The following is a 12,899-nucleotide window of genomic DNA, read 5'->3' as shown; positions in this document are numbered from 1 at the left end:
GTAGAAGTCTTTTGATTACCTTTCAGGAGGAATGCTGTCATGTTTGAAACATACTTCAGGGTTTGTTACATTTTGACATGAAGTGCTTTTTGTAAGGAAAAGGACCATAGTGAACTGGCACAGTGTATGAAATCACCCATTCTCAGTAGGCTCATAATTGGAGAAGTTCACACACTAATAATCTGTATAAGAGAACATGCCTTTTTCATTACTTCCCATCTCTATGCCATCCTGATTCAGTTGGGTTGAAAAAGTCCCCATGCAATAATTGCTTTCTCACACAAAAACTGCATGACAAACAGAACCTTGAGATATTGTCTTTAATTATTGATTCTGATAAAGTAAACTTTTCTACAGTTATCACATTTCCAATTGAGGAAAATGGAAGCGATGTTAGAATATACCGTCATTTGTTTTATAAACTGGGTGGGTCGAGCCCTGATTGGCTGACAGACGTGGTGTATGCTAAAACATATTTTTACTGCTCTAATTACGTCGGTAACAAGTTTATAATAGAAATAAGGCACCTTGGTGGTTTATGATATATGGCCACCACGGCTAAGGGCTCTGTCCAGGCACTCTGCGTTGCGTCACGCTAACAGCCCTTAGCCGTGGTATAGGCCATATACCACACCCCCTCTGGCCTTGTTTAACTATAACACCACCAATGGATGCATACAAAGACAGTTTATTGAGCCATTTTGACAATGCATTAATTATGTTTTCCATTCTTACAGTTTAAGGAAAAAGGCAACGAAATGTATTTTAAACATATGTAGGTCAAATCAAATGCGATTCAGACAATCATGTATGCATATTGCATTCATAACTTACCAAATCATCACATAACCAACATCCATTCTGGGAATAATAAGTAAATATACTATAAATATATAATCTTAATTGAAAGTTTGCAGCACTCTCATAGGGTTATGTTAATGGATTTAAAAGACAAAAAAATAAGTATAATTTACAGTCCTGTATGAGCAGCAACAGTTTGAGGTGAAAAAATACAATATAAGAAGGATCTATCCACACTAGGTCGTATGTCATCCTCCTGCCTTTAATCTGTGGAAGCCCCAACTAGTTGCAGGAGGAAAATGAAGATCTGGACAATATCAACATAAAGTGAAAGTGCTCCAAAAACATACTCCTCTGGGCTGATGGAAAGCTTGCGGTTTCCGATGAGAAGCTGGGTGTTGTATGCTAAAAACTACAAAATAAAAATGGTTAATTTCATACATACAGGTTGGTTCAAGAGAAATGAAGAAAGTCACCATTCTATTCCCTTTGATATATATAAGAAAAAACAAACTCACCAGGGTGTAAACGACAGCTCCAATTGCAGCATAGAGCATATGAAGCCATGGGACCTGTGAGTGAAAGAAAACACAGGACATTTTGTATGTATAGGCCTTCATTTCTCAGATTCGTGCAAATAGAGACAATCAAAGTGCATTAAAATGTGAAAGATGCATGCATATTACTATTAATGCACTTCAACTTTTGACCAAACTGAGGCACTTACATATTTAAAGGATAGTACGATGGCTGTGATGATCCCAGTAACCAAGACTACGATGGCAAGAATACTGAAAAGTCCCCCACAAGATGTAAAATCCACCTGTCGTAAGCATAGACATATACAGTTGAAGTCGGAAGTTTACATACACCTTAGCCAAATACATTCATCACAATTCCTGACATTTAATCCTAGTAAATATTCCCTGTCTTAGGTCAGGTAGGATCACCACTTCATTTTATGAATGTCAAATGTCAGAATAATAGTAGAGTGATTTATTTCAGCTTTTATTTCTTTTGTCACATTCCCAGTGGATCAGAAGTTTACATACACTCAATTAGTATTTGGTAGCATTGCCTTTAAATTGTTTAACTTGGGCCAAATGTTTCAGGTAGCCTTCCACAAGCTTCCCATAATAAGTTGGGTGAATTTTGGTCCATTCCTCCTGACAGAGCTAGTGTAACTGAGTCAGGTTTGGAGGCCTCCTTGCTCGCACACGCTTTTTCAGTTCTGCCCACAATTTTTCTATAGGATTGAGGTCAGGGCTTTGTGATGGCCACTCCAATACCTTGACTTTGTTGTCCTTACGCTATTTTGCCACAACTTTGGAAGTATGCTTGGGGTCATTGTCCATTTGGAAGACCCATTTGCGACCAAGCTTTAACTTCCTGACTGATGTCTTGAGATGTTGCTTCAATATATCCACATGATTTTCCTCCCTCATGATGCCATCTATTTTGTGAAATGCACCAATCCCTCCTGCCGCAAAGCACCCCCACAACATGATGCTGCCACCCCCGTGCTTCACGGTTGGGATGGTGTTCTTTGGTTTGCAAGCCTCCCCTTTTTTCCTCCAAACATAACGATGGTCAGCAGCCGAAAAAGATAGCCAATTGGGCGGGGGTGGGAGTCAAAAACTATATCCTTCTTTAGTAGACCAAGCGTGGAGGGGGAAATATCAGACACATTTACCGAATCAGAACCGATCAGGACTATTCAGAAAAACCTCTGATGTAGGAGAGAAGAATAGACATAAGCCCAGGAAAGATGAGTTCCTAATGGCAGTGCTAGAAGACAGAGCCAATAGAGATAAGACAGTGAGAACAGGACTAGGGCAGACAGAAAGGGAAAGTCAGAGGGAGGGAGAAAGGGAGAGAGAAAATGTTTCAATTGTAATAAAGACGGACATTTCGCTAGAGAATGTAATGAACCTTGTAGATAAAAAGGGCCATAATCACCGCGATTGTAAACAGAAACCTTCCAGCAAGGGAGGAAAGGGGACAGATAGAAATAATGAGAAATGTTATAATTGTAGCCAGAGCGGGCACTTTGCCAGGGATTGTGAGGCACCGTGTAAATATTGTAACAAAACAGGTCATAATAACCGAGAGTGTCTAACCAAGAAGGATAGAAAAGGTTTCAATTGCGATGAGACAGGACATGTCGCCCGGGAGTGTAAGGCTCCCTGTAAACATTGTGACCGAGTAAAAAAAAGTCAAGAGAGGAAAGGAAGAGAGAGAACTTTTTGGTTTGATTGTTTAGGTAACACCAGTGGATTTGAAGAGGAAGTTAACGTATTCTAAACATTATAATCTGTTTCCATTACGTGGAACCATGTCCGGTCGGTAAAGGGGATTGCAGGTTAGTTAATATTATTTTAAAGGGACAGTGCACGTTAATCACAGTTGTGGGTATCTAATGAAAGGATATTCCTATTAAGAATTTTGGGAGACTGTCTGCGAATGGGTTTCACATATGACCAGTGAGGAGAATAATTTAAAAGGAATGATTATTAGGTTTTGTTTGTAGTCAACGGTTGGATTTCTGAGTCCGGGTAGTCTGACAAAGTGGTTTTTCTGGGAAAAGGAATGCTTCATTGTTTTTCTTTGGAAATGTTTCCCGGGGCTGTTATCTTGAAGGGAGCGAGTGAGACAGAGGCATGTTTCTACCAAAATTGCAAAGGCCTGGATATGTTTGTTTTTAGCCTTTGGGTTTGTGGATGTTTCCATTTTCCTAGAGAAACGATATCTAAAAGGGGTACACACATGTGAAATATGAGAAGTTTTATTTTTTGAGTTTTAAAACACGTGAATTCTTTTGATAAGGGAATGTACTGGGAACCTGGGATACAACATGTAAGAAATTGTTTGATGGTTTTTCTTCAATTTGTCTAATATAGTATGGAAAACGAATGTAAAAGGGTGGTATGACTCTTGATCTCTATCATGGCTTTCCCTTGTGCTCTGATCAGCCTCATGGGAGGGCCATTTGGATGGAGAATTAGAGGTAATTTGTGATACTGATTTTAAGGAAAATTGAGTAATTGATAATTATGAATAAGTTTATAGTTCTTTTACATAGTGTAATTTGAACCAATGAGAAGAAAGAAATGGCATAGCCTTGGATTAACGGTAGATTTATGTTAAGTATTTAGAACATAATCTAGGCCAACAGGACAGGGATAAATTACATTTGTGTTGATTCCGAATTATTGAGAACACAGAGATAACCTTAATCAACCTATGTAATTACTTTAGAGATGGCCACCATAGACAGGTAATCTTTCCAGAATCTATGAGTTCAGACAGTAAGACACTTAGTCAAGATTTGGCAACAACCCATATAATTGACAGACAGAAGAGGAAGCAAAAAGGGCTGTCGGAAAGCAACACCCACACACACAGATTCTCACTTGAAGGAGGAAGTTAGTATAGACAAAGAATTACTGCAGGAAAGTCAGCTTTGAGCCACAGTTAAGGAAGTTACTAGATTGGCACAAAGGCAACCTCTCTAATTTTACCTAAGTCATTGTTTAGATGTGATCAAGATTGATACATGGGCGGAGCCAGGTATCAACGGAGGGATGAGGGCCTAGTGGCCTATTGATGGCCCAGTGGCCTAGGCAGGATAGGAAAGATGTCGTGGCCTAGTGGCCTATGTGATAATGAACTACTAATTAAAAAAATACAAAATAAAATTGTAATAAATAAGCTAGAATATTAGGTCAAGATAGTATCCCTAGAGTGGTTTACTAGGATATATGCCTTTAAATAATGGATGACATTTTAGCTAATCAGGTAGAACAAATAAAATGCCAGAGTTAGGGACCAGAACAAGTAGACAAGTAGACATAGAAGTTGAAGATATACTAGCAGAACCCATGAGAAGACTTTCTGGTAACCAAACCCGTATGCCCAAGATTTTGTGTCCAACAGGTGAATGACAGGAGAAGGTGATTCACTCAATCCAACCAGGAGACTGGGGGGGGTCCAGTCCCTGAGGAGAATAGACGGGAAGCAGCCCCGTTGGGAAGGCCCATACCAGGTTCTGTTAAACCACCGCTTTGCCATTAGAATAGCTGAGAGTCACTTGGGTCCACGTTACCAACTGCAAGAAGGTATGTACCCATATAAGCACTGCTGATCACACAGAGTTAGGAGAAGAACCGAGAACCAACAGGGTCCGGGGGTTACCTCCTTAAACGAAGATTTCCTACCCCGACAGTTCCTCACCGTGTGTGCTCCTAGAAGTGTGAGTATGGGGTGGTACCTAGCAGACCGACTAAGGGCAGGAGGGGGTTGGCGGTTTTTGGGAAGAGTAGGGGCTCTGAGCTGCATCCTAGTCTTTGAAACCTTTCTGATACATCCAAATCCACCACCTGTAGGTACTAATTCTATGACGCCATTGTCATTGATAAGAAGTAAAAGATAAACTATATAATTCACTAATGAGTTACTAACAAAATAAGAAGATCAAGATGTAGGATTTAAGGTAAACATTAAACAATTCCCTAGGAAAGCAAATAACTGTACAGGGATTGGGATGGCCAGATTGAAGTACTCAGCCAACCCACCTCGGTTCACTTTAACTCCTGATGAGTACCAGTGTTAAAGATACAAGGATGGCACCGAGAACTTAGATGATTTGAATGGCTGAAAGGTAATCGTTAATGTGACGGACTTAGGTTTGGAAGGACAGGAGACAATTCTTAACCTCACAGCACCTATAACTGATGTAGGGTGGGCTCGTACCAGCAAAGGACGCATACGACAGAAACTACCAAAAAGGGTGGTCGGGAAATTGCGCCCCGGGGTTATTGGTCAAACCAGTTCGAGTTAGTCATCAGAGGTCAGTTATAGGAGGCTAAAGTAGGCACAAGAGGAGTTTTGACCAGGATGGGAGTTTAGATGGATGCTATTGGCATCCTCAGGGAAGTTACAGATGAATACAAAAATATGGATCAAATAGGTGAAGACTTAACAACTACATTATATTGGTGGTTGACAATAAATACAAATGTGGATTGGATTAATGACATCTATGATAAGCAACAGAGATTCGTGAATGAGACTGGGGATGCAGTGAAGGGTTCTCTGACCAATTATCCGCCACCTCCCTCATGGCCTGGTAAAATAGACTGACTCTCAATATGTAAATTGGCAGAAAAGGGCGGGGTATGTCGAATGATTGGGATTCATTGCTGTACGTTTATTTTTTAACTAACACAGCTCCAGACGGATCAGCGACCAAGGTTCTGGCAGAGAACTATGGGGTGGATAATTCTCTTACAAATTGATTTGACAGTATGTTTGGGAAATGGAAAATTGTCATAATCACTGTGTTGTGGGCCACTTTCACCTGTATGAGTGTTTTTGTTCCGTGTGAATACTGTTTGATTCTGGGTGTGAAAGGTCTCATTTCCAGAAATCGATGACACTACAGATGATGAGATACGGACCGATTCCGAGCTCTGACCAGTGGAAAGATGAATACATGTCCCCAGACCTAATAGATGGACCCGGCTCCTTCTCATACGAGGAGCCTAAGCTGGATGAGACAATTTTTAATGTTTAGGTTTTTTAGGTTGTTTATTGTTTTTATGTTTAGACTATTTTTTGATGAAGAATGCAGACTTCCAGGCCTAGGGGAAGACTCTGTGTATTTTAATTATGAGGAGCCAATGGTAGATGACTGTTTTCAATGTTTAATTAAAGGCTGTTTATTTCATGAAGATTATGATGAAAATCCTAAAACGAAAGAGTTATAATTGGATTAATTACAGAGAACAGTCATTGATGAGGAATCTAATGTAAATACATGTATTGTTTTGGTATAAAAATTTATGTTTACATATAGTGTTTGATATGTCAGGATGAATTATTTAGTCATTAAGGGTGGATTGTTAAGATATTTTATTTACATTTACATTTAAGTCATTTAGCAGTCGCTCTTAAATTCAAGGTTTAAGATAAATGATTAAATAATTCTACCCAGAAACTTAACCATTAGGATTAGAGGTTATGTGGCACGGACAAGGGGTAATTAAAAATGATAACCATTGGGGAAGAAAGGAATGTATGTGTGTGCCGAAAGAAAGCAAAGAGACTCCTTAACCTATGTTTGAACCGACCCAGCTGTAACTCTGTGGAGATAAAATAAGACAGCGAGAGCCCCTCCAGGTTTTCCGTATCTGGGGGGGACTGGAACTGTCAGCTAAGTGGTAATAAACTGTGGTGAGACTTCAGGAGATAATCCAAATATAGTGTGTAATGTATGTGCATTAGTTTAAGAGAAGGGATAAAAATAACTGTTTTGTATATGCACAGGAGAGCTCTCTCGAGAATAAAGCTATTGATTAATTTGGAGACTGGTATTTGTCTATTTTATGCAAATAAGAACCTTACAAATTCTTAGAAACGGACAGAGTGTTTGCTTTGTTATAATTGAATTGGTTAACAAACACATAGGAATAAAATTCCTCTATCACCCACTGGAATTGTGATCCAGTGAATTATAAGTTAAATAATCTGTCTGTAAACAATCGTTGGAAAAATTACTTGTGTCATGCACAAAGAAGATGTCCTAAACGACTTGCCAAAACTATAGTTTGTTAACAAGAAATTTGTGGAGTGGTTGAAAAACAAGTTTTAATGACTCCAACCTAAGTGTATGTAAACTTCTGACTTTAACTGTACATGTTATTCACAACATTGGTCAAACGACAATCATTAAGGTACACAAACGACCCAATAGTTGGAATGTTGCATTTAATTTTTTATTTATTTAACCTTTATTTAAGTAGGCAAGTCAGTTAAGAACAAATTCAAAATGACGGCCTACCAGGGAACAGTGGGTTAACTGCCAGATTTTTACCATGTCAGATCTGGGATTCGATCCAGCAACCTTTAGGTTACCGGCCCAACGCTCTAACCACTAGGCTACCTGCCGCCCCAATAACTTCATATGAAAGGTCTACAAAAATTAACAACCATGGAATGTGCACAATAAACCCAGGGAATCAATGTATGCTATTTATTTAGACAATCGATTACATAAGGAGGAATTGAACAAGATCTTACCCAAAATGTCATGAATATTTAAAAGACAGTCGCCCATTGTAATCCTAGACAAAAGAGTCATTTGACACTGACAACAAAGACACTCTCACAAGCTAGGTTCTAAAGAGGCAGTTTTTTATACACGTACCTTAGTTTGAAAGCAGAAGATGGTGACAATTATGCACACTATTGCTGTTATTCCAATGGTCAGAAACACTGCTTTTGTGTCATAGTAGCTGCAAGAAATGCAAAGTAGATTGAGTCACAAAACAAACATTACTACTTCACCTTACATGAGTATTTCTAGTCGTATTATGTAAAAGAAAATTAAAAAATATGAAAATTCTATAACAAACCTTGATATTGTTCCTGTCATGTAGGACATGGCCAGTGTCTAAAATATGACATATAAAACATTAAAATCATAACATATCTATACAGTAATGTAAAGTCAGCAAAAAAAGAAACGTCCTCTCACTGTCAACTGCGTTTATTTTCAGCAAACTGAACATGTGCAAATATTTGTATGAACAAAAGATTCAACAACTGAGACATAAACTGAACAAGTTCCACAGAAATCTAACAGAAATGGAATAATATGTCCCTGAACAAAGGGGGGTCAAAATCAAAAGTAACAGTCAGTATCTGGTGTGGCCACCAGCTGCATGAAGTACTGCAGTACATCTCCTCCTCATGGACTGCACCTGTTTTGCCAGTTCTTGCTGTGAGATGTTACCCCACTCTTCCACCAAGACACCTGCAAGTTCACGGACATTCCTGGGGGGAATTACCCTAGCCCTCACCCTCCGATCCAACAGGTCCCAGAAGTGCTCAATGGGATTGAGATGCGGGCTCTTCGCTGGCCATGGCAGTACACTGACATTCCTGTCTTGCACAGAACAAGCAGTATGGCTGATTTCCTGCGTGGTGGCATTGTCATGCTGGAGGGTCATGTCAGGATGAGCCTGCAGGAAGGGTACCACATGAGGGAGGAGGATGTCTTCCCTGTAACGCACAGCGTTGAGATTGCCTGCAATGACAACAAGCTCAGTCCGATGATGCTGTGACACACCGCCCCAGACCATGACGGACCCTCCACCTCCAAATCGATCCCGCTCCAGAGAACAGGCCTCGGTGTAACGCTCAGTCCTTCGACGATAAACACGAATCAAACCATCAACCCTGGTGAGACAAAACCGTGACTCGTCAGTGAAGAGCACTTTTTGCCAGGCCTGTCTGGTACAGCAACGGTGGGTTTGTGCCCATAGGCGACGTTGTTGCCGGTGATGTCTGGTGAGGACCTGTCTTACAACAGGCCTACAAGCCCTCAGTCCAGCCTCTCTTAGCCTTTTGCAGACAGTCTGAGCACAGATGGAGGGATTGTGCGTTCCCGGTGTAACTCGGGAAGTTGTTGTTGCCAACCTGTACCTGTCGCGCAGGTGTGATGTTCGGATGTACCGATACTGTGTAGGTGTTGCTGTGGTCTGCCACTGCGAGGACGATCAGCTGTCCGTCCTGTCTCCCTGTAGCGAAGTCTTAGGCGTCACAGTAAGGACATTGCAATTTATTGCCCTGGCCACATCTGCAGTCCTCATGCCTAAGACACGTTCATGCAGATGAGCAGGGACCCTGGGCATATTTATTTTGGTGTTTTTCAGAGTCATTAGAAAGGCCTCTTTAGTATCCTAAGTATCCGTCTGTAAGCTGTTAGTGTTTTAACGACCGTTCCACAGGTGCATGTTCATTAATTGTTTATGGTTCATTGAACAAGCATAGGAAACAGTGTTTAAACCCTTTACAATGAAGATCTGTGAAGTTATTTGGATTTTTACGTATTATCTGTGAAAGACAGGGTCCTGAAAAAGGGGCGTTTCTTTTTTTGCTGAGGTTTAGTTCCATTATGTGTTAAGACATGATATAGAGATTCTTTTTTGCAAGCATTACTTACAAAAATGGCCAGCAGCACAAAGTTCCAAGGAAAGCGTCTCCTAAACAAAGATTATTAAGATCAAAAGATAAATATCATTATCTGATGTTTAACGGTGTACTGTTGTGTGCAGAGTATAAAGAGGGCATGGATAATCTTACCCTGGCCCTTTGCAGCAGACAAGAAGGCAGTAAGTGACTAAATAAACAGCGCTGGAAGAAAAAGATGCCATTATTATGAAATAATATTGCTCATGTTTTATTATAATATATAATTCAAAAATAATGAATGAGTAATACATGTAGTTAGGAACCTTAATGGAATATGAAGTACTTACAAAGATGCCCAATACACGGCTGGGTTCCTAATGACAAACGCACGGACTTCCTCACTGTAATACAGATAAAATGCTAAAACGTTAGCATTACACAAACAGAAAACTAAAACAGAAAAGACCTCACATTGATATTACATGGTATGACAGAGATAATACAATGTCACACTGTTGACACTTACACAAATGTAAACACAGCCACGATTGATACAGTGACGATGAGCTGAGCAGCCAATATTAAGTACACCTGTTCCAACACAAAAAAAAGGGGGGTGAATTCTGTCATGATCACAGCCAGTATAAGTAGACTGAGTGATTAGGAAGTCGATGTGTAAAAGGTATAAGATCTCATACTTTTCGGATGAATGCATGTCGAATAGAAATGCTTTCCCATGCTGTAGAATATGCAAATTCATCGTCTTCCACTGCATTAAAGACATGAAGTCAATAATGACCAAGTAAAACTATTTTGACAAACTTCAGATATTAACAGTATATATTTTTTATATTCTGTTACATAATATGTCATATATTATACTGTACAGTAAATAGCTCCAGAACCTGTGTTGGAGGTGGGCATTCCTAGAGGAATGGAATAAGGCATCCCAGATGGAGGGTAGCCCAGAGGGTACCCTGCTTGTCCTGGGTATTGTGCTGAGGACTGAGCAGGGTATGGTCCATATGCTGGTGGGGGCTGTGGGTAGTTCCCATGCCGGGGCCTGGGGCCATGTAGTGCATCTTCATAGGCTGGAGGGAAATCCGACTTTGACATTATGACATGCGATATGGGCACCTTAAGAGGGGGTAAGAGGGAAACATTATGCCGCGTTCAAAACAACTGCGAACTATCTCCGACTTCAGTGCGTTCAAGACAACTGGCGGGGGAAAAAAGAGCTCAGACTGGGAAAAATCGTTTTGAAGGGTGATCCAACTCAGAAAGATTTGACCTCGTTTTTTAGACCATGCCAATGACATCACATATTTTCTTCCCATAATGCTATATATACATTTTCAGAAATGTTGGTAAATTAGCTTTTCTTGTTTAAATAAACTATGAAAGAGATGTGTGTTTTCTCACTATCTAATCATGACATGATGTTCAATGACATATAGCCTATGTGCTGTATTTGTTAAGAATCTATCACTTGATGGGTTCATTTCTCAGAGACCAATAATCCTGTTTTTTTGCTAAATGCTATATGTTCGCCTCACTCAGAGAAATAGGTAGTAGCCTCCTACTAGATTTTGCACAGTCCAATGAAACAAATAACTACATTTTTAAATTTAATTAATTAATTATAAAGAACTGTACAGATCCATACATTTGTGACATCAATACAAAAAATGTAAATGTTTTCAATATTGTATACAGTAATATCTGTACGTAAAACATTTACATTTTAGTCATTTAGCAGATGCTCTCCCAGAGCGACTTACAGTAAGTGCATTCATCTTAAGATAGCTAGGTAAGACAACCACACATCACAGTCAAATGTACAGGATAAGAACATTCCATTTCAGCTAAACTATGGATAGGCCTATATTGTGCAAAAAAAACACATGTTCATACACATCTAAAATCTATGAATAAAAAATCTGAGAACAGTAATATTTTACATACACATGAAGGTACCCATAAGCAATAATTTCTGATGAAAAAACACAAATGTTAAATTTTTTGGGGATATTGCGTTTTGGAAATACACTATGACTAGCAGGGTATTTAAGGTTTAACATATACAGCCTCGGGAACTTCAGATAGGGACTCCTGCATGATTCAGATGACAAGTTTGATGTTAATGATGACATCACATTTACCACAAATACCCAGCAGACCACACTGTCTGGCATGACAAGCCTTCTAGCATCAACTGTATAAATGCGTATAACACCATAATAATCGTACAAAATGTGAGTACAAAATAGCCATCCAGATTGTTATAACAAAGTCTGAATTAAATTTCATAACGTAGTTTCGACTAAAACTTAGCAAAAACATTAAGACGCATGTATACTCACCAAGTGGATTCTGATGAGATATCGATCTGCGATGTAAAACACCTAACGGTTAAATGGTTTGATCATTTAGCTTGGTCAAGTCTGGGACACTGTTCCTGTGTCGCCTACATTTCACGGAGTTGTAATGAGATCTTTACCCAACATGCCCCCTGCTGATGCATTCTAAATTTGTAAGAAAAAAAGTGTGGTTATTTTTGTTTTGTTCCAAATGAACAATTATTTAAGTTTTAAGGCCTGTCATTAAAACCATTATTTATTCACCTTTATTAAGACATTTTGAGACCATTTGCTGGATAAATTATTTTAATACCTATCCGAATAACGCAGGATTACTAGATACATTCCAATAGGCACTACCAAATAGCAACATTTCCGCTGAAGTTACACTGTAACAATGTGTCAACAATGTTTCATAGTTCGATACAATATTAGTTACATGTCATACTAGTAACTTAGGCGTCACTAGGTATCGCTGTTTGGAAACAAAGTGCGACACAGGCCCAATTCCCGTCGCTAGTTCCTACTCTCATGTTTATATATTTGAAAGGAAAACAATGTACACAATTTTGGCCAAAGTTCCACTATGTTCTATTAACTGGTAGTCTTGTAAACATCACAATATGTATTGCATCCAAATCGTTTCAGATACTTACTGCAGAAGTGGAAAATAACAATTAGGCGATAGTGACCGAAAAGTGACTGGGCCCATAATCACCCAACACCACTAGTCTCGAAAAACAGACCCGAAGCATTGGAAAA

The 12,899-nt window shown here is 39.4% G+C and overlaps 1 protein-coding gene across 1 annotated transcript; it reads right to left on the bottom strand.

Annotated features, from left to right (window-relative positions):
* Positions 1-306: 306 nt before the first annotated feature.
* LOC139546959 (protein lifeguard 3-like) lies at positions 307-12,278 on the bottom strand. Its single transcript, XM_071355955.1, has 12 exons — positions 12,141-12,278; positions 10,683-10,914; positions 10,476-10,546; positions 10,304-10,368; positions 10,125-10,178; positions 9,949-9,999; positions 9,809-9,848; positions 8,217-8,254; positions 8,009-8,096; positions 1,529-1,624; positions 1,320-1,373; positions 307-1,213 (listed from the first exon to the last, which is right to left on the bottom strand). Exons 2-12 carry the CDS (start codon positions 10,891-10,893, stop codon positions 1,064-1,066), a joined length of 918 nt encoding a protein of 305 aa, XP_071212056.1. The 5' UTR covers positions 10,894-10,914; positions 12,141-12,278; the 3' UTR covers positions 307-1,063.
* Positions 12,279-12,899: the final 621 nt, after the last annotated feature.

Source organism: Salvelinus alpinus, chromosome 20 (genome assembly GCF_045679555.1).
Source record: "Salvelinus alpinus chromosome 20, SLU_Salpinus.1, whole genome shotgun sequence".
NCBI classification, from domain to species: domain Eukaryota; kingdom Metazoa; phylum Chordata; class Actinopteri; order Salmoniformes; family Salmonidae; genus Salvelinus; species Salvelinus alpinus.
Note: the sequence above shows the minus strand (reverse complement) of the source record. Positions and strands in the feature narration are given on the sequence as shown.

Coding starts and splice junctions, on each gene's coding strand:
- LOC139546959 (XM_071355955.1), bottom strand. CDS start 10,893: ATGTCAAAGTCGGATTTCCCTCCAGCCTATGAAGATGCACTACATGGC. Junction 8,097..8,216: donor ATGACAGGAACAATATCAAG/GTTTGTTATAGA, acceptor CATTTCTTGCAG/CTACTATGACACAAAAGCAG. Junction 1,625..8,008: donor TCTTCTGCTTTCAAACTAAG/GTACGTGTATAA, acceptor TGCTTACGACAG/GTGGATTTTACATCTTGTGG.